Source organism: Lynx canadensis, chromosome B3, assembly GCF_007474595.2.
Source record: "Lynx canadensis isolate LIC74 chromosome B3, mLynCan4.pri.v2, whole genome shotgun sequence".
Taxonomy (NCBI): Eukaryota; Metazoa; Chordata; class Mammalia; order Carnivora; family Felidae; genus Lynx; species Lynx canadensis.
In genome coordinates, this window is record NC_044308.2 from 39,696,523 (window position 1) to 39,718,545 (window position 22,023).

The 22,023-nt window shown below is 40.0% G+C and overlaps 1 protein-coding gene and 1 long non-coding RNA gene across 3 annotated transcripts in view; one reads left to right on the forward strand and one right to left on the reverse strand.

Annotated features, from left to right (window-relative positions):
• LOC115515800 overlaps nucleotides 1-14,276 on the reverse strand; it is a 63,880-nt gene extending 49,604 nt beyond the window's left edge. For both annotated transcript variants that reach the window (XR_004343779.1, XR_003969413.1), the window contains exon 1: nucleotides 14,118-14,276. This is a non-coding gene — a long non-coding RNA (uncharacterized LOC115515800). The remainder of the gene's footprint in view (nucleotides 1-14,117) is intronic.
• Nucleotides 14,277-14,591: 315 nt separating this feature from the next.
• The window catches only part of CLPX (caseinolytic mitochondrial matrix peptidase chaperone subunit X), a 40,960-nt gene continuing 33,528 nt past the window's right edge, over nucleotides 14,592-22,023 (forward strand). The window contains exon 1 of the mRNA XM_030317910.2: nucleotides 14,592-14,895. Within this exon, the coding sequence (XP_030173770.1) occupies nucleotides 14,817-14,895 (79 nt within the window). The 5' untranslated portion in view covers nucleotides 14,592-14,816. The remainder of the gene's footprint in view (nucleotides 14,896-22,023) is intronic.

The window sequence follows — 22,023 nt, forward strand, 5'->3', positions numbered from 1 at the left end:
AAAAAGTATTTGGTTTAAAATAGTAAACCAGAGGCCAGTGGGTGGCACCAGAGTAATCTTGGAGGCATCTAGAGTCAGGGCGGTGGAACATGGGATTGGGTAAGATGTAGACTGCCCCTCTCCCAACCCCTCCAGAATCTGTCCAGAGGACAGAAAAGAGGCCCTGGAGCCTGGGGGAAGAGAGGGCATCATTTATAATCAAGATAAAAAGCTTTCTTTGATTTCCTGGAGTTGCAGCTCCTCTTGGTCACCTCTGGCCTGGACTGGACGTTTATACTCTTGGAAGAGTATCTGCCCAGCTCCCAAGGGTTTGCTTCATAATCAATTAGAAATTTCTCTGGCTGAGGACCCCATTCTCATGAACTCCAAGAAAGTGAGTGAATGCAGGTCTGGGGCCTAGTGGCCTTGTGATTATTCCTTGACCTGCTTCCAGACTACACTTCCCAGGGAGCAGCCATCATTGACTATTTGGGAAGCTTGACTGTCCTTGCTGAGGGGTCACTCTTTAGCTAACTGCAGAACAGATGCCTCCCTGCTTCAGGAGTGAGTGCATGGTGCTTCAACCTGACAACCCAGGTCCCTTCAAACTCACAAAGAGGAGGTGCTAGGAAAAGTGAGCTGATTGGGCTCTCACCCCATGCCCTTCCTTTTCTGTTTTCCACTGAGGTGCTGAATAAATGGACTTCAACAGGTGGTAAGTGGTACCTGATGTTTTTCTTCACTCACCAAATATTTACTGAGTGCCTACTGTATGCCAAACCATGTGTGCAAGCAGAGAGGCTTTCGTGTGTATATAAAATATGCTACACATGGTGGCACCAGACTTGGAGGTCTTGTGGTCAGACTTGGTGGTCAGAGGAGGTTTCTTGGAGGAGGTGACATCTAATTTGAATGATAGCTAGGAGCTGGTTTGCTGAAGATATGGCTGTCAGGCTCAATGGCACAAGCAGAAACAGCTTATGCAAAAACGGGTAGAGGCTGAGAAGGGATGGCAGATAACTCTCTTTCAGACAAGGAAACACTATCAAGTTGAACTCATGTTACCTAATTTCTAAGCATCTTGCTTCTAAAGACAGATGTGCTCCCTGCTAGCAGTGTGACTTTGGTTTCCCCAAGACTTCATTTTCCTCATCTATAAATGAAAGAGTTGGTTGTATACTTAAAATATGATGTTATATGTCAACTATATCTCAAAAATGAATGAATGAATGAATGAATGAACGAATGAATTTTTTTAATGAAGGAGTTGATCTAGATTAGAAACTAAACCATCTCTAAAGTCTTTTCCATGATTTTCAGTGAGACTAAGAGAACAGTTTCTTGGATGCCTCTGCTTCATCAAACTGCTGATGATTCATCGGGTGTTTCCTTCCCCTGTGGAGACTCTACACACTGGGTGGACAGAACATTCGTTTTAGAAAAGCCCTGGGGTTTCACTCTCAGCCTGCTGTACACAGGCTGATCAGCCAGTTACCAAGAATGAACTGTATAAGGATGCATACCAGATGGCAAGGAGAAAGGGCATAATCAGATAGGCTGCTTTTGTTTCCAAGCATGGACATTTTCCAGGCAGAGTGCTCTCTAGAGTTTAGACAGCTTTAGCAGCTGAGGTGATAGAGGAAAATATCACCAAGATGTCAGGACAAGAACGGTTTGGAAAGATTGAGAGGACTTAAGCCAATTTGGAGGAGGAACAGGGAAGGTGGGAGTTTCAGGCAAAGGGACAGCTAGAGCTGAGGAGCAGAGGTGGGACTGCACGCTGAAGGCTTTTGTTACAAGTAACAGGGGGTGCCATGTTAGCAGACATCATGAAGGATGGAATCGGGCACTGCAAAGCCATCAGAATCCAGGTCATCACTCTCTCTGGCTTTGATTCTCTTTTATTCTCTCAGTGGTTTTTGCTCTCTCTCAATCTCTAACTCAGTCTTGTTGTACATGCTTTTTGTCTCAGATTTTCTTTGTTTCTAGCTCTCTGTCTTAGCTTTCCAGGTCCCTCTGGCCAGTCTATTTCTCAGCCTTTCCCTGTCATAGTGTGGTCTCTACTCTGCAGGATCCCTTAGTTTCTCTTTGCAGATCAGGTTTCTCTGCTCCCCAGGGTTCATAGGAGAGGTGGTCATCTCCTCAAGCCAAAGAAGAGCTCTGCTCTAAGCCCGGATTCCTTGAAGAGAGCAACTGATTGGCCCAGTTTGAATCAGCACTCCATCTCTGGTCCAATCAACGTGGCCATAATGGGGGGTGGGGGCATTAAAGGGCAGTCCTATTATACAGTGATGGTTGCTGGGGGAGGTGGCAGAAATTCAAGAAAAGGAATCCTGATGAGTTGTGGAGACACCCCAAAAGGTGAATACTTCAGCGGGATAGTGAGCAGATAGTGGGTTTACTGGGAGCTTAGGATTTTTCATTTCCAAACATCAGGGGATTTTAAATACATTGAATAAGATCTGTGTGGTACCTGTTTTTTGAAATCTGTAGAATCTTTTCTCGTGACCTAGTACTTGGTCAGTTTTGGTAGTTTCTTTGTGCAGCTGGGAGAAAACAAAGTGTATTCTCTAATCATTGGGTGCCGGGCTCTACATAGAACCATTAACTCAAACTTGTTAATTGTTCAGTTCAGTTAATAAGGCATGTGTTGAAATCTTCTACTAGATGGTGCATGTAATTTGTCCTTGTGATTAAATTTCAGCTTTATATATTTTGAAGCTCTTTTAATGGATGCATATTAAGTATTGAATCTTTGTGCTTTCTTGCAAGTTTAATTTTTATCATTATGTAGTTACGTTCTTTGTTCCTATCATGCTTTTTTGTCTTAAAGCCTGTTTTGTCTAATAATATAGCTCCCAACTTTCTTTGGATTAGTAGTTGCTCATATCTTTTACTTTTAACCTTCTGTATCCTTTTATTTATTTTTATTTTTTAATGCTTATTTATTTTTGAGAGAGACAGACAGGTGCAAGCGGGGAGGGACAGACAGAGAGGGAGACACAGAATCTGAAGTAGGCTCCAGGCTCTGAGCTGTCAGCACAGTCAGACACCAGGCTCGAACTCAAGAGCTGCAAGATCATGACTTGAGCTGAACTGACTGAGCCACCCAGGCACCCCTCTGTATCCTTTAAAAGATGTGTTTCTTGTAAGCAGCATTATAGCTGGATTTTAGTTTGTTTTAGTAAATCTAAAAATCTGTATATAACTGGTGAGTTTATTAAATACATATGGTGATTATAGTTATGTTTAGATATGATTTTACCATCTTACTTGATGGTTTCTTTCTAAATCACTTTTTCTCTTATTGTTAGCTTTTGGATTGAGTAATATTTTTCTTATTCTATTTCTTTTCCTTACACTAATTTAGAAGTTTTACACTTTTGTTATTCTTTTAGTGCTTTCTCTTGAATTTTTATTATATATGGTGATTGTAACAAAGTCAAAGTTAGTTGTATCTTCAGCCCTTAAACTATTTTAGTATTTTTGCTGCTCAAAATAAGCATTTATTATTTTGTACAATGTTTGTTTAGGTTTATCTGTTTATCACCTCAGACCTTGTTTTAAGGCCATTTTTCTTCTTCCTGAAGAATACCTTTTAGAAATAATTTTAGGGAAGGCCTATTGTTGGTAGAACAATAAGGTTTTTAAAATTAAAATAGAATCCACATACAATAAATTCACAGTTCAATGGATTTTAGTGTATTCACAAAGTTGTTTTGTTTTAATGTTTGAGAGAGAGAGCACGCATGAGTGGGGGAGAGGCACAGAGAGAGGAAGAGAGAATCCCAAGCAAGTTCCGCGCTATCAGTCTAGAGCCCAGCGTGAGGCTCAGTCACACATTACCTGAGCCAAAACCAAGAGTTGGACACTCAACAGAGTCACCCAGGTGCCCCTACTGTATTTACAAAGTTGTAAAACCACCATCACTTTCTAATTCCAGAACATTTTTATCCCAGAAAGAAACCCCATACCTATTAGCAATCATTCCCTATCCCGCCTCCACTGAGCACCTGGCAAACCACGTTGTCTTTGTGAATTAGCCTATTCTGGACATTTCATATAAATGCAACCATACAGTATGTGGTCTTTTATGTCTGCCTTCTTTCACTTAGCATAATGTTTTCAAGTGTCATCCATGTCCCAGCATGTATTGATATTTTGTTACTTTTTATGGTGGAATAGTATTCCATTGTATGGACATACCACATTTATCTATCAGTTGATGAGTGTGTCTACTTTTTGCCTATTTTAAATAATGTTGGCATGAACATTCATATACAAATTTTTGTGTGAAAATATCTTTTCAGTTCTCACAGGTATATACCCAGGAGGGGAATTGTTAGGTCATGTAGTAACTATGTTTAACTTTTGTCAAATTATTTTCCATGGCAGCTGCCTCATTTTATAGTCTGACCAGCAAGGGTATTCTCATTTCTCCACATCCCTGCTAGCGTTTGGTATTTTCTGTTCTTTTAATTTTTTAATTCTTATTTATTTCTGAGAGAGATAGAGTGTGAGTGGGGGAGGGGGAGAGAAGGAGACACAGAATCTGAAGCAGGCTCCAGACTCCAAGCTGACAGCACAGAGCCCAATGTGGGGCTCAAACCCACGAACTGCAAGATCATGACCTGAGGCAAGTTGCTCAACCAACTGAGCCACCCAGGTCCCCCTTTTTCTACTTTTTTAAGTGATAGTCATCTAGTGAGTATGAAATATATCATTATGATTTTGATTTGTTATTTCCCTAATGGCTAGTGATGTTGAGAATCTTTTCATATACTTACTGGTCATTTCTATATCTTTGAAGAAATGTCTGTTCAAATCCTTTGCCTATTTTCTTAATCTGTTTGGGTTGCTATAACAAAAATACCAAAGACTGGGAGGCCTATAAGTAACAGAGATGTATTTCTTATTGTTCTGGCAGCTGTGAAGTTCAAAATTAAGGTGCCAACAGATTTGGTATCTGGTCAAAGTCTGCTTCCTGGTTCACAAATGTGTGGTGCTAGGGACAAATTTATATAAGGGTCCTAATTCCATTAATGAGGTCCCTACCCTCATGTCCTAATCACCTCCCAAAGACCCTATCTCTTACTGTCATCATATTGGGGATTAGGTTTCAACATACAAATTTTGGGGGCACACATTCAGTCTATAGCACCTATTTTTAAAATTTGGTTATCTTTTTATTGTTGAGTACTAAATACTAGACCCTTATCAATACTTGATTTGCAAATATTTTTTCCCATTCTGTGGCTTGTTCAGTTTCTTAACAGGGTCCTTTGAAGCACAGAAGTTTTTAATTGTGTTGAAGTCTTATTTACTTATTTTTGGTTGCTTATGCTTTTGGTGTCATATCTAAGAAATTGTGGCCTAACCCAAGGTCATGAAGTTACATCTATATTTTCTTCTAAAAGTTTTATAGTTTTAGTATTTACATTTAGGTCTTTGAATCATTTTGAGTTAATTTATGAATAGATATTTAGATATAGATCTAGACAGAGATGATATATAGATCCGACTTCATTTGTATATAGATATCCAGTTGACCCAGCACCATTTGGTGAAAAGATTCTTCTTTCCCACTGAATGGGTTTGGCACTCTTGTTGAAAATAAATTAACTGTAAATGTGAGAGTTTATTTCTAGACCCTTAATTCTATTCTATTGCTGTGTATATCTACTCTTATGACAGTACAAATCTGTCTTGGTTACTGCAGCTTTGTAGAAAGTATTTAATCCAGGAAGTATGAGTCCAACTTTGTTCTACCAAGTTTTTATTATCTGAAATGTCATTTTGTCCTAATGCTTGAAGATATTTTGCCACTGTACAAATACTAATTTAATTGATCCATATTATTTTATTTTATTTTTTAATGTTTTTTTTTTTACTTTTTGAGACAGAGACAGAGCACAAGCTGGGGAGGGGCAGAGAGAGAGGGAGACACAGAATCTGAAGCAGGCTCCAGGCTCCGAACTGTCAGCACAGAGCCTGATGCGGGGCTCAAACCCACCAACTGCAAGATCATGACCCGAGCCGAAGTCGGACACTTAACCGAAAGAGTCACCCAGGCGCCCCTCCTGAACTTATTATTGATTCTTTAAAATACTCATATAAATTTTCATTCTATGCAGTAACATAAGAGTTGGCATATATGTTCTTAGAGAATTTTCTTTTTGTAAGCCCACCAATGCAATAAAAAATGTGTTTCATCTAAGACAATCTAATAGTGAGTCCTGCAGAGCATAGGGCAGTGGTTAAATGCATGGCGCTAGAACCAGGCCATCTGTGTTCAAATATTGCTTCTTTTATTAGCAATGCAATATTGGAAATTTATTTAACCTCTGTATGTTTTAGCTTCCTCAACTATAAACTTGAGGAAATAATACATACCTTATGTAGCTATTATGAGGATTAGTTGAACATATACATGAACATAGTATATATTAGTTACTGGCATATATAGTAACCACTATATAAATGTTTGCTGTTACTACTATGCACCCACAGCTCGAAATGAAAAAGACTGAAAATGTGTTCAGATTTAACAAGGTGATGCTTCATTTTTGTGGTATTGGAGGAGATTCATTTGTTCTACAGAAGTAGTTTTCCAGAAAATTCAATTTTATTACCTCTCTTTAAGCTCCAAATTTTAACATTTTGATATATTTTGAGTAGAAATCTTCAAAAAAAATGTTTAATGTTTATTTACTTTTGAGAGAGAGAGAGAGAGAGAGTACAAGCGGGGGAGGGCAGAGAGAGGGAGACACAGAATCTGAAGCAGGCTCCAGACTCCGAGCTGTCAGCACAGAACCCAAGGCAGGTCTCAAACCCACGAACCATGAGATCATGACCTGAGCTGAAGCCAGACCCTTAACCGACTGAGCCACCCAGGCACCCCTTGAGCAGAGATCTTTGTAAGAAAGCATATATTCTATCTTTTTAAAAACAGAAATAACACAATTGAATCTTTCTTGATGTATCAGGAGTGTAATTATGAATGCCAATTATTATGGTAGTACAATAAAATGGCATCCAGGGCTGATATGATATATAAGAAATTTGACCAATACCAGATAAATTCAGACTATATACTCTTCTTGTTAAGTTCTTGCTTCCATTTTTCTGTTTCCTTCTTTTTTGTCAGACTCTTAGAAAACTCTTTGGTTGTGATTAATTCACTTGCTTCAAGTGCCTCTCCCCTTTGTAACGTACTCACTTGTGGGACAGAGATACATATGACCAAGTCAATATTTAAAATGAATAAAACAGACTCAGGCTCCTGGGTGGCTCAGTCGGTTGAGTGTCCGACTCCGGCTCAGGTCATGATCTCGCGGTCTGCGAGTTTGAGCCCTGTGTTGGGCTCTGTGCTGACAGCTCAGAGCCTGGAACCTGTTTCGGATGCTGTCTCCATCTTCTCTCTGCCCCTCCCCTGCTCATGCTCTGTCTCTCTCTCTCTCTCTCAAAAATAAACAAACAAAAACAAATGTTAAAAAAAAAAAGAATAAACAGACTCAAAGTGAAATCCTGAATGCCTGGGTATGAGCAAAGCACGTGAACTTTGATGTGCCAGCTTTGCAACATTTATTTTGGTGACTCAAAGCCTTTTTTCCTCATTTCCTCAGTATTGACTAATTTACCAATTACTAATTTACTACTTTACACACAAAGCCTAGTGGTTGCTTGTGTATAAATAAATACTGCTTGAAAATAATAAATGATTACAATTGTTACTGAAGTAAATATCACTTTTATTATCTAATATTATGCCTAATGTATGTTAATTGCAAACTGAAAAGGACTTATAAACCAAGGGTCTACTTCCTCTTTCACCTCTCTCTTTCAGTTTTTCCTTTTTTCCCCCAAGTCTTTATTTAAATTGTCTTTGATTTTTCATTTGAAATCAAGCAAGCTCCTTACAACACTGAGGTATAATGGAGTAGGGTGAGGTCATCAACAAACTGGCTAAGAAACACAACTAAAAGGTTTTTTACAGTCATAAAAGGAAAGCCCTAAATTACAGTATTGCACAGTAAAAAAGATCTTTATTATTTATTAAGTACCTACTGTGTACTACAGGTCAAAGAATCATTTATTCCTCACATTTAACCCAGGAAGTCAAGAGCATCCAATTTATAGTTGAAAAAACAAAACAAAACAAAAAAAAAAACAGGCTTATAAAGCTCAGTAACTTGCCAGAAGTCACACAGCTGGTAAGTAACCCAGCTGGAATCACCAGTCCTTCTCCCTCTGACATCTTTGCCCTTTAGAAAATACTAAACAAGGATTTCTTGGCACTGTCTTCACGATTTGGTACACCAAAAGTTCCAAAAGATTAGCTTTAAGAACACTCCCCTCACCCTCACCCCTTCTACCCTATAGATTCAGAGGGAAACTTTGGTGAGTTAGTGCCACCTGCTGACCATCTTCCTGAACATCAGGATAAAGGACTGTCCTCTAATCAAGGACAAAAGGGGCCTTGTGCTATCTGAAGTCATTACCGGCCGGCCCCCAAGGGCAGGCCCAGGAGAATGGTGAGCACCCTCCTATAGACCCCTGGGTCTCCCTACAATATCAAGGCTGGGCAGCTGCTCCCTGAGGGGAAAAATGGTAGCAACTGGAGAGAACCTAAAAAAGAGACAATATGAAATAAAGGCACAGGTTTCTACCACCACAGTGCAAGTACACTTTATTCATTTCTGCAAATAAACCTTAGCATCTCATGATTCTAGCAATAAAAATAGATTTCTGAGGGGTGCCTGGGTGGCTCAGTCAGTTAAGCGTCCAACTTCAGCTTAGGTCATGATCTCACAATTTATTAGTTCAAGCCCCGCATTGGGCTCTCTGCTGTCAGCACGGAGCTCACTTTGGATCCTCAGTGACTCTCTCTCTCTGCCCCTCCTCCACTCATTTTCTCTCAAAATAAATAAATAAACTTAAAAAAATCTTGAAAAAAGATAGATTCCTGAGCCCCACTACAGACTATTTTATCAAAACCTTTAGGGGAGGAGCCTACATATATTTTAACAAATACCCAGGTCATTCTTAAGAGAAGGAAGGATGGGGGATCACTGCCTTCATGGAATGGCGGCTTTTTAGTCCCTGATGTGAGATATCTCTGGGTAGGGAGGGGAGACTCTGCAGACCCCTTAAATCTTATCAGATTTTGTAAGAGGATACAGGCAAGTAATGGAAATACTCGTGGAGATTAGGGTGAGAGTCCTGGTTCTGCTGTGACCTTGGACAAGTGTTTTTAAACCCTCTATGTCTTAATTTTCTCAGCTGCCAAGACCAGAATGCAGATAATAACAATACCTTACTGTGTTGCTATGAAAATCAGATGAGAAAGTAGGTGGGAAGTAACTTTGTAGAGTTCTACACAATGTTGTTAGTATTATTTTGAGTCTCAAACTACCTACAAGCATAAACCCCACTTTATTTTTTGTCCTTATTTTTTTTAATATAATTGTTGAGTTCTTGTTACCTGCCTGGTAGTATCAATGTCTGCTAATCTGAAGGATCAGTGTCCAGCCACGTAAAAGAAATGTCTTTATTCAGGGGCACCTTGGTGGCTCAGTCGGTTAAGCATCCAACTTCAACTCACATCATGATCTCACAGTTCATGAGTTCGAACCCCGCATCAGGCTCTGTGCTGACAGCCTGGAGTCTGCTTGGATTCTATGTCTCCCTTTCTCTCTGCCCCTCCCCTGCTCGTGCTCTCTCTCTCTCTCTAAAATAAACATTAGCCAAAGTATGGAAAGAGCCCAAATGTCCATTGATGGATGAATGGATAAAGAAGATGTGGTATATATATACAATGGAGTATTACTTGGCAATCAAAAAGAATGAAATCTTGCCATTTGCAACTACGTGGATGGAATTAGAGTATTACGCTAAGCGAAATTAGTCAGAGAAAGACAGATATCATAGGGCTTCACTCATATGACGACTTTAAGACACAGAACAGATGAACACAAGGTAAGGGAAGCAAAAGTAATATAAAAACAGGGAGGGGAACAAAACATAAGAGACTCTTTAATATTAAGAACAAACAGAGGGTTACTGGAAGGGTTGTGGGAGGGGAGATGGGCTAAATGAGTAAGGGGCATTAAGGAATCTACTCCTGAAATCATTGTTGCACTATATGCTAACGAATTTGGATGTATATTTAAAAAATAAAAATAAAATAAACATTAAAAAAATTAAAAAGAAATGTCTTTATTCGGAAGATACAGTGATTCCCAAAAGGATCACGGCTCTCTCAGAGGCTGTACCAGAATCTCTGGTGGAGAAGGTGAGATTTTGATGTTTATCAAAAAGAGTCTTTGGTTTAAGAAGCGATGACTGAGGAACACAGTTTTAAAATCAGAAGACTTGGGGCACCTGGGTGGCTTGGTGGGTTAGGCAACTCTGGATTTCTGCTCGGGTCACGGTTCATAGGATCAGACCATGCGTCAGGCTTGGGTTCTACAGAGCCTGCTTGGGAGTTTTCTCTCCCTGCCTCTCTCAGCCCCTCCACCCACTCATGCTTGCTTTCTCTCCCTTTCTCTGAAAATAAACTTAAAAATAAAATGAAATCAGGAGACTTGGACTCTATTTCTCTCTCTGTTTAGACTCATTATGTGACGTCGGATGAGTCCCTGACTTTTTATAGGCCTGTTTCCTCATCTGAAAAATCCAGTGCTAAATTGGATGACTCCTGACTCTAACCTATAAAAATCTTTTTCACTTAGCAACTCATAATGTTCAAAGTCCTGGCAGGTAGGATCAAATATAAAAGAGAAAAAAAGAATTTTATATAAAATGCAGACATAAAAAGTTATGTGCTTTCAGCTATGTAGGTTATAAAAGGTAAATAACTCAGGATAAGGAGTCAGCTACTTGAATGAAACTATTTGAGCTGGAAAATTGCACTTTCTTTTTTAAGTATCATTAACCTGTCAGAAAAGAGTTGAAAGTAGATGTGATATGGAAGTATTTTGTTCCAAAAAGCTGGTAAGATGTGACTATGCAATATCACATTCCTAGTTGAGGATCCATTTTATCACAGGGAAAGTCTCACTCTGTGCTTCCAAATCCAGAATGTGGAGGAATGACCTGAGAGTAACCTGAGCAGGGGTTGTCCACATAGTGCCAAGTGAGAGAGGAGGTCTTAATGTGCCTCTGGAGCCTCATTGCTCTTTGCCCAGACAGCTATGTCCACTCCATCTTTTAGCTACCTGGCCACACCTTGGAGCAAGAACACTGTCCCAACATGTGAATTTCAGGTCAGGGAATGTACACTTATAAAATGGAATACGCTCCTTTATCAAACAGCAAAGTAGTTCCTAAAGAATGGTCCTTTACGTTTGAACCCTTTCCCAAATAGATGTTATTTTATTTAAATTTGACAACCTTCTGTGCTCCAATACCAAATGGGAAGTTTTGGTGTATCCCCATGGTACAAGTTCCTCAATCTAAACACTGCTGTAAGACTTACACCATTAAAGAGCCTAGCACAAATTTAGTGTCCCAATCCATGCTTGTTGGGAGCTGTTCCTAATAATCCAGGTATGTTCTATCCCACTGAGCACCGAATTGGGATGATGCACCAAAACTACCAAATTCATGTTGTCCGTGTGATGAAAATATCACCAGTCTGGTGCCAAAGCCATATGACCCTTGTTCACATTGCTGAGAAAAAGTTAAACTGAGTTGGGTACAGCTCTCTTTGTTTTGCACTTTCTAGGGCAAAGTCTATGTGCTGCTAATCAGGCATCTCCTAGGAATTCCTTCTGGGACACTCATCAGTTGGATTAACCATTGTATAAATTTGCATTTGTATCCATTAACACCTCTTTGTCAACTATAATTTGCTCTGATTATATGTAGGATTTTCTAAAAACACCACCCCAGGTTTCTGCCAAGCAAAAGCACTGTTGGAAGAGGAGTATTTAGTCAAGTACTTACTGATTTTCTACTGTGTATTTAGCCCAAGTATATAATGAAATACCTGCCTTCAAAGAGCTCCAAGTCCAGTTGGGAATACAGGCTAAACACAAAACATCAATCCATAAATAAAATTAAATGCTTCATCATTCTGGTAATAATATAAGGATATATGACACAACAACGTAAGGATATTCCTGTCATACCAGTAGCATATGTTTTTGATTTACATGCTTACTGTCTATCTTATCTTTCCCCCACTAGAATGGAAGCTCCATGAGAGAAACATTTTCTTTGATTCAATGCTATTTCCTCAGTGCCTGGCATATAATTGGTGTTCAATAAATATTTGTTGAATTCAAATTTCTCAAGAGTCAGAGAAAGGAAAGCCTCAGGTAAACCTGAGCTATGCTTTTATTCAGCTTGCAATCTATAGGCTTTAACTTTTTTCCCCCCATTTATTTATTTATTTTTACATATTTTTTTAATTTGAGAGAGAGAGAGCACGAGTAGGTGAGAGGGGCAGAGGGAGAGAATCTTGAGCAGGCTGCATGTTCAGCACGGAGCCTGAAGCAGGGCTTGATCCCACAACCCTGGGATCATGACCTGAGCCAAAATCAAGAGTAGGATGCTCAACTGAGTCACCTAGGTGCCCCTTGCAATCTATAGGTTTTTTTTATTAAAAGCTTATTTATTTATTTGGAGAAAGAGCATGTGCAAGTGGGTGAGGGGCAGAGAGAGAGAAAAAGAGAATCCCAAGCAGGCTCTGCACTGTCAGTGTGGAGCCTGATGCAGGGCTCGAACTCAGGAACCATGAGATCAAGACCTAAGCTGAAATTGGATGCTTAACCAACTGAGCCACCTGGGCACCCAACCTATGGGTTTTAGGAACAACTTCTTTATTTGTATAAGAAGGAAATTGCATATAATTGAAATATAAGTGGGGTGGGATGAAAGGAATTTAAATTGGGTGTTAGGGTCAATGTGACCTAGTTAGCTCCTTGCTAAAAGAGCTTTGTACTAGAATCAATGGTTTTTGAACACTGTTATTTATTTATTTATTTATTTATTTATTTATTTAATATGAAATTTATTGTCAAATTGGTTTCCCGAACACGGTTTTAAAGCAGAACAATTCTGGGGGCGCCTGAGTGGCTCAGTCGGTTAAGCGTCTGACTTCGCTCAGGTCAGGATCTCACAGTTCGTGGGTTTAAGCCCCGCGACGGGCTTTGCTGATGGCCTGCTTCGGGTTCTGTGTGTATTCTCTCTCTGCCCCTCCCCTGTTCACACTCTGTCTCTCAAAAATGAATAAATGTAAAAAAAAAAAAAAAAATTAAGCATAATAATTCTGTCTTCGAACAAAACCCCAATAAATGAAATAGATAAAAACAGAGCCGCTCTGATTGATGTAGGGGTAGCATGGAGAAGGAGACAAAAGAGGTCCACCCTTTTAAAAGTCACCTCACCCCCACCACAGAGCTATGGCTTCTGAGGGATTTTAGGAACACAGTTTGAAAATACTGGATTGAGGAAATTTTAGAGTCTCTCCTCTCTTGAAATTCTATTAATAGAGGCAGCTAAGGAATACCTGCGCTACCATCTGGTCTCTACCACTTTAAGTTGAAAAGATAACAGGAGTCAACTCCCTGCGAGAGAAAAACACAGAACACGTGTGGCCTGGGCCAAGGCCAACGCCCCTCCTCATGGCCAGACCCAGGGAACCAGATGCTACATTTCTCTGATCCAAGAATAATGAGGGCTAGATAACTTGTGTGACTGGACTTGTCCCTTTTCTCCCTGCCCCCCACCCCCCTCCCTTCACCTAAGCTCAGAACTAAAGGCATCCAAGCGCACATGGCAATTTTCCTGAGCTTTGGAGTTACCAAAAATCTTAGCAAATATTCACAAAATCTTACAAAGTAAATAGTCTGGTGCCAACCAAAATGTAGAGTCAGATTCATTTGTCACCATCCTCCACCTTGTACACCTGCTTCAGCTGTCCGGAGAGGAATCAGCCCTGCAGACGCTCAAAGGTTAACAGAAAACTATTTACTAGGGTGTGATCAGCTTAAGTCCTTAAGGGAACCGACAAAGGATCACTAAGCATCCAGGGACTAATAACAGCTGGAAGAGTTACCACTTGGTTTGAGAGAACAAGGAAAGAGAGCTGTCTGCCAACAGCTCTTGTTCGGGGAACTAAGTAAAAATACCTCTTCCACGTTGTAAGTGAGGAAACTAAGAAGATAAGGTAGAGAAGATGTGGAATCGCCGGTGGAAGAAACTTTTTCAATTTGAAGCGTCCAGCAGCAGCCAAAGGATTTTAAGGAGTCCGGCGGCCAACTAAGCCACCAACAGGTCTCATTATGACCTTCCCCGCCACAAACCGAAAGTTGCCAGGAGTTGGGACTACAACTCCCGGCACGCATCTCCCGCATCTGTAGCACTTTTCGATGATAGGATAAGGGGCTTCCGGAAGCATTGCATGTCGGGAATTGTAGTTATCCCAGTGGGGGTCGGCCGTACGCCGTAGCGTGCTCATTGGCGCCCAGGTTACCGCCCCCCTCCCCTCTCCGCTCTTCGGCGTATCACCCACGTATACGCAGAGCGCGCCCACACCCCCTCCCTAGGCCTAGGACGCAGGCGCGCGCACGCTCCCCGGGCTCGGTAGGCGGAGGGGGTGAGGGTAAGAGAAGGCGGGGGAGGGAGGGAGGGGGGTTAAGTGTCTACAGAGTAGACGGCAGTCGGGAACCGAGAGCGCGAAGGCCTGGCTCCCAGGCGGTGAACTCTGCACTGAGTCTGGGGGCCGGCGGGAGGGTCCGGAGCCAAGTCAGCGCGCCCTGCGAATAGGAGTCGGGCCGCTGAGACCGGAGGGCAGCAGGGGGCAAAGCCCCAGCCTAGGCCCAGCGGAGATGTCCGGCTGCGGCGCTTGTAGTTGCGGCGCCGCCGCCGCGCGGCTCATCACCTCCTCGCTCGCCTCCGCGCAGAGAGGTAACGAAGTAGTCCCTCACGTGAGCCAATGGCCCAGGAGTGTACCGGCCGGGGGTGGGGATCTCGGGGAGGGCAAGAGGTGTACCCTGCCTTGAGGGTGTGATGGGATGCGCGGCGTTTCTCCTGGCACCCCCCCCCCCCACTTTAGGATGGGGTTCTGCCAACCTCTGGAGCATCTGTTTCTTCAAATTTGAAGTAGACCCCTTCTGCTCGCCCGCCCGCGCGCGTTCAGGCCTCTTGACTTTGGAGCCGGAATGTGGCCACTTAGCAGAAAGCCTGGAAGAGGCACAAAATGCTCCTTTCGTTAAAAAGTGCCCCACACCCTACTCAGGTCCGCCGGGCACTGCCGCCTTCCCTACCTTCGGCTTTTCCTCCCGAGCCGGGTCGGGTTCCTTTCCGGCCTGTCGGGGGCTCCCGGAAGGGCCCGGGAGAGGGGCTGCTACTGTTGAAGCCCCCCTTCAGGGCGCCGAGCCAGCTGTCCCAGACGCAGGCCGCGAGAGACCCACGGTGTCACTGTCATTGTGCGGCCGCTTCCACCGGGGCATAAGCGGGGCTCATGGCCCTCCTGGAGCCGGGAAAACCTCGCGGCCCGCAGGGAAGCGGCCGGGGTGGAGAAATTCTCGTAGAAGTTGTTTTTGAAGTACTTCAATGTCTCGGTTGGTCGTTTGCCGGTTTTCCCAACTTGACTGAGATAGTTTTAAGGATGGCGCTTGTTTACCTTTGCTTTGTTTATCAGGAGCTGTGAAAGAGTGTCATACCAGTCAAGGGATTCCGGAACAGAAACCATTTTCCTCTTCCCCCAAATCTATGAGTGTCAGACTACAGGCTGGATTCTGTTATTTTATTTTGACTTGTCAACTAAATAAATAAAAAAAGCCCCCCTTTTCCTGTATTTTAGGTTAATTATAAAAGCTCCTACCGTATACTTAAGGTATCTCTTTCGACAGTTTATTTCACAAAGAGGGATGAAATGAAGTAATGTGGGCAGAAGCATTTATAAAGTGATACTTAAATGTAAAGGAGTGAATTTAATCTCAAGACATTGTTAAACCTGAACTCCAGGAATTTGAGTTGGAAACATGTGAAAGTGACATTGAAATTCACTTATTTGACGTCTTTTTTTGAGGGCCTAATGTGTGCTGGGCCCTGTTTTGGTGCTGGAGATAGAGTGAGTAAGTCCTCAACTGCAAGTGTAAATCTACTGGAGCACACAAAGAATAATATCATTTCTAGGAGTTGGGTAAAAGGTGTGTGTTCTCTTTGGGCAGAGAAGGCTTCTTTGACACAGTTCTTCATCTGTTTCAATCAATTTTCCGGTAAAACTATGAATCATAGGCGGTGTGTGGTGATTTAAAATTTTAATGAATCATTAGGTGAAGCAACAGAAATTAATGGCTTATTTAGGTATTATTATTTGTTACTATAAGTTTGCCATAAGTTTTCAGAAGTGATCAAACCATTTTTACTGTAAAGGAGTAAATTAAGCTTAAAATACGGGACATAACCTCATATCATTATAGAAGTTAATATTTTTACATGACAGTGAAACAGCTTGGTTTTCACATCAATTTAAGACTGTCTTAAGGCTTCATTACACAAAATGTTTCTTTTCCGTAGTAGAAACTCTAAGATTATACACTAGTCTTCAATATAGAGATTTTTTTAAGGACTTAAAAAACTCCGGAAAGGTTATTTTTATTTAGGATTCTTGAAAAGAGGAAAAGGGGCAAAAGAGAAAAATCAGAATTGAACTTCAGTTAGTTTATTATTCTTATAAACATAAAGTTAAGAATTTCAAAAATATCCATAAACAAAAAATTTAATCAAAATAGTCTCAACAAGAAATTATACAATGAAGTAAGAATAAAAAGATTTCAGAGCTCTCTTGAAATATAATGCTGTTCTCTATCTCTGTTTGTCATGTTAGACTTTAACATTTTTAAATGGATGGCCCCTGGGTGGCTCAGTCCCTTAAGTGTACAACTCTTGATTTTGGCTTAGGTCATGATCTTGAGATGGAGCCCTGAGTTGGACTCTGTGCTGAAGCCCTGACAGCTTGGAACCTGCTTGGGATTCTCTCTTTACCTCTCTCTCTGCCCCTTCCCCGCTTGCTCATGTGCAGTCTCTCTCAAAAATAAACATTTTTTAAAAAAGTAAAATTTTTATTTTTTCTTTTTTAAAATACAGAATCTTTTTTTTAATGTTTATTTATTTTGAGAGAGAGGGAGCATGAGCACGCGCAGGGGAGGGGCAGAGAGGGAGAGAAACAGGATCCTAAGTGGGCTCTGCTCTGACAGCGGAGAGCCTGATGCGGGGCTTGAACTCACGAACCAAGAGAGCATGACCTTAGCCAAAGTCAGACACTTAACTGACTGAGCCACCTAGGCCCCCATAAATAAAAATTTTAAATGGTAGTTTGAAGAAAAATTTGGTAAATTGTCATACTAGATACTGGATCTGTTTTCTTTTCCTGGTGGGCTATGTGTATCCTATTTAATGTGTTTTTTCACACTATGCTCTTTGAATGAAACTTGTAGTAAAGGAGAAATTTTAAATATTTTTTTTCTACCCAAATTGCTGGTATTTTTCAATTTGTTATCTATTTTTGTACATATGTACATACGTATTTTAAATGTGCTTTGCATACAGAACAATTAACATTCTAAATATGTGCATTCAGGAATGCTTGATTCCATTAACTAAACTCAGAATGACAGTACTTGGTCTGAATTTGGCTGTGAGAATTGTGGAATCACCTGTAATTTCCTTGATTTTTGGCTCCTTTAAGTTCATGTCCAGTGAAAGGGTGTCACCTCATGAGGGTGTAAATGTGAAGATGCTCAAACATGTTGGTGCCCATCATAATTTTCATGATAGTTGCATAATGTGCCTATCTTAACAGGTTTTAGCTAGATTTTAAGTCTCGTTATTTAAATACAATACAAATTAGAATAAATGTTAGAGAATCTTTATTTCTGGAATCGCAAACTATTTCTTGATAAACATTTCTCTTTTCTTGGCATATTCCTCTTCAGACCAGCAGACTAGCCTTGCTGAAAACCCATGAAACATTTTTAAACTTGAGGAAAGCTATTATAGGAGTGATGGTATTTTTCTTTATTAAGAAGTATTCAGAATTCAGGAAACAATAACGGGCATAAATTGAATTTTTAAGACTAATAAAAGCAGTAAGCATCTACTAAGTTGATTGGCATTGTTTGTTTTTGTTGAAATTTTTTTCCAAATTTTGTTAGAGGTCTTTAGAGGCTAGGTGGTTAAGCAAGGATTTAACTTGATTTGCCATTTCATCAATTGTTATACACTTAAATATTGTCACTAGAGAGAGATGATAATTTAAAATTTTTCATTAATTTCTAAAATTTAAAGATTAGTTTATCTTTTAAGCTGAATCATTTATGTTTTTAGAGAAAGCTTGGTTTAAGATTGAATATAGAAATTCAAATATTTAAAAGTTGAATAAATTACTCTGCTAGTTCTTAATAGCTCTAAAATCAAGGTACCTTATTCTGCTGTTTCTTTTTAAAGCAGATCTAAAACTCAAAGTTTTATCCGTATGACAAAAGCTTTGTAAATGGTTTAGCTTTTAACTGTCTTCTCTTGTTGCTGCCAAGTATTCTTTCGAAATATACTTTTGAGAAATACTTCCCTTTTTGGCTTTTGTAGGGGTTCTTCACCTGAAGTTCACAGGCCTCCAGAGTGTCCAGGGATAGAATTCAGAAGTTCTTGTAACTTTATTTTCACTAATCACTAACTGAAATGTAGCATTTCCTTCAATTTTGAACGTAGGCAACAACCCACAGTAGTATTAGCAGTATCTATGAATTTGTTACCAATCAAAATCACAAATATTTTTGTGTCATGCTACAGTTGTTCATATCTCAAAAAATCGTTTATACTTTTTACTACTTTGAAATCATGGTAGTTATTTAAAAAGCTTTTAAATCTTATTTAATTATGTTAATTAAAAAGCATATTTTATTTTATTTTTTATTTTATTATTATTTTTTTCCATCATAAGTGTACTCTTTAACCCCCAACACCTATTTCACCAATCCTCTCACCCACCTCCCCTCTAGTAACCATCAGTTTTGTTCTCTATATTTAAGAGTCTGTTTCTTTGTTTCTCTCTCTCTCTTTCTTTTTCCTTTGCTCATTTGTTTCTTAAATTCCACTTGAGTGAAATCATATGGTGTGATCTGACTGACTTATTTTGCTTAGCTTAATACTCTCTAGGTTTTTTTTTATTTGTTTGTTTTGTTTTTAACATTTATTTTGAGAGAGAGAGCGAGTGAGTGAGCAAGAGGGCAAGGGACAGGGAGAGAAGGAGAGAGAATCCCAAGCAGGCTCTGTGCTGTCAACACAGAGCCCAATACAGGGCTCAAGCCATGAGATCATGACCTGAGCCAAAATCTAGAGTCAGATGCTTAACCCACTGAGCCACCTGGTGCCCTAATACTTTCTAGTTCTATCCATGTCTTTGCAAATGGCAAGATTTCATTCTTCTTTATGGTTGAATGAGTGGTGTGTGTGTGTGTATCATCTCTTCTTTATCCATTCATCTATCAATAAACACTTGGACTGCTCCCATAGTTTGGTAAATAATATTGCAATAAACATAGGGGTGTATCCTTTTGAATTAGTGACTTTGTATTATTTGGGTAAATACCCAGTAGTACTGGGTACTGGATCATAGGGTAGTTCTATTTTTAATGTTGTGAGGAACATCATACTGTTTTCCACAGTAGCTGCACTTGCTTGCATTCCCACGAACAATGCAATAGGGTTCCTTTTGTTCCACATCCTTGCCAATGCTTGTTGTTTTTTATGTTGTTGATTTTAGCTAATCTGACAGGTGTGAGGTGATATCTCATTGTAGTTTTGATCTGTATTTTCCTAAAGATGACTGATGTTGAACATCTTAGCATTTGCCTGTTGGTCATCTGGATGTCTTCTTTGGAGAAATGTCTGTCCAAGTCTTCTGCCCATTTTTTAATTGGATTGGTTTTGGGGTGTTTAGTTGTATTAGTTCTTTATATATTTTGGATACTAACCCTTTATTGGATATATCATTTGCAAATGTTGTCTCCCATTCAGTGGGTTGCCATTGACTGTTTCCTTTGCTGTGCAGAAACTTTTTATTTTGTTGTAGACCCAATAGTTTATTTTTTGCTTTTGTTTTCCTTGCCTCAGGAGACCTATCTAGAAAAATATTGCTATGGCTGATGTCTGAGAAATTACTGCTTGTGCTGTCTTCAAGGATTTTTTTATGATTTCAGGTTTCACATTTAGGTCTTTAATCCATTTTGAGTTTATTTTTGTGTGTGGTGAAAGAAAGTGATCCAGTTTCATTCTTTTGCATGTGGCTGTCCAGTTTTCCCAACACCCTTTGGGATGTTGACAGTTGAAGAGACTTTTTCCCATTGTGTATTCATTCCTGCTTTGTTGAAGATTAATCAACCATGTAATTTTGGGTTTATTTCTAGGTTTTTCTTTCTGTTTTATTGACCTATGTGTCTATTTTTATGCCCATACCATACTGTTTTAATTACTGCGGCTTTGTAATATAACTTGAAGTCTGGAATTGTGATCTTTCCAGTTTTCTTTTTAAAGATTGCTTTAGGTATTTGAGGTCTTTGGTGGTTTCATACAAATTTTAGGATTATTTGTTCTAGTTACTTGAAAAATGCTGTTGGTATTTTGATAGGGATTGCATTAAATCTGTAGATTGCTTTGGATAGTATGGACATTTTAACAATATTTGTCTTCCAGCCCATGAACATGGAATGTCTTTCCATATCTTTGCATCGTCTTGAATTTCTTTCTTTCGTTTTATAGTTTTCAGCATACAGGTCTTTCTTTCACCTCTTTAGTTAAGTTTATTCCTAGATATTTTATTGTTTATGGTGCAATTGTAAATGAGATTGTTTCCTTAATTTCTCTTCCTGTTGTTTCATTTTTTTGGTGTATATGGAATGCAACAGATTTCTGTACATTGCTTTGTATCCTGTGACTTTACTGAATTCATTTATCAGTTCTGGTAGTTTTACGGTGGAATCTTTAGGGTTTTCTACATGTACTATACATGTCATCTACAAGTAGAGTTTTACTTCTTTTTTACCAACATGGATGCCTTTTTTTCTTTATTTTGTCTAATCGCTGTGGCTAGGACTTCCAGTACTATGTTAAATAAAAGTGGTGACAGTGGACATCCTTATCTTCCCCCTGACCTCAGAGGAAAAGCTCTCCGTTTTCCACCAATTAAGTATGATGTTGGCAAGAAGCATATTTTAAAAATATTTTGATAACTACTTCAATACAGTTGGTTTCCTTTGTTATGTATTTTATTCTATACATTTATAAACATTCTGAGAAGGGGTCCATCCGTACCCTTCACCAGACTCCCAAAGGGGTTCATGGCATAAAAAGGATTTAAAAATCCTGGTTAGGTTGTTACAGTGATTTCTGTGAAGATTTTATAGGATTGGTGAGTGACTAATCATTTACACTGCTCAATACAGTAGTTTAAAAAGTGTGGTCCCAGACCAACATCATCAGTATAACCTGGCATTTTGTTAGAAATGCATTCTTGGTGGGGGTGGGGGGCACCTGGGTGGCTCGGTGGATGGAGCTTCTGACTCTTGATTTTGCCTCAAGTCATGCTCCTAGGGTCATGGGATTGAGCCCTGTGTCAGACTCTTCACTGAGCATGGAGCCTGCTTAAGATTCTCTCTCTCTCTTTTTCTCTCTCTCTGTCTCTTTTTCTCTTTGTTTTCCCCTCCCTCTCCCTTAGCTGCTTCCCTGCCCCCACTAAAAGAAAATAATTTATCCTGCTTTAAAAAAAAAGAAAAGAAATGCATTCTTGGGGGCAACCTGGATGGCTCAGTCAGTTAGTTAAGTGTCCAACTTTGTCTCAGTTCATGATCTCACAGTTTGTGAGTTTGAGCCTGGCATTAAACTCTGCTTAGAGCTCGGAGCCTGGAGCCTGTTTTGGATTCTGGCTCTCTGGCTCTGTCTCTCTGTCTCTCTCTCTGTCCCTCCCCTGCTTGTGCACAGTGCACTCTGTCTCTCACTCTTGCTCTCGCTCTCTCAAAAATAAACAAAACAAAA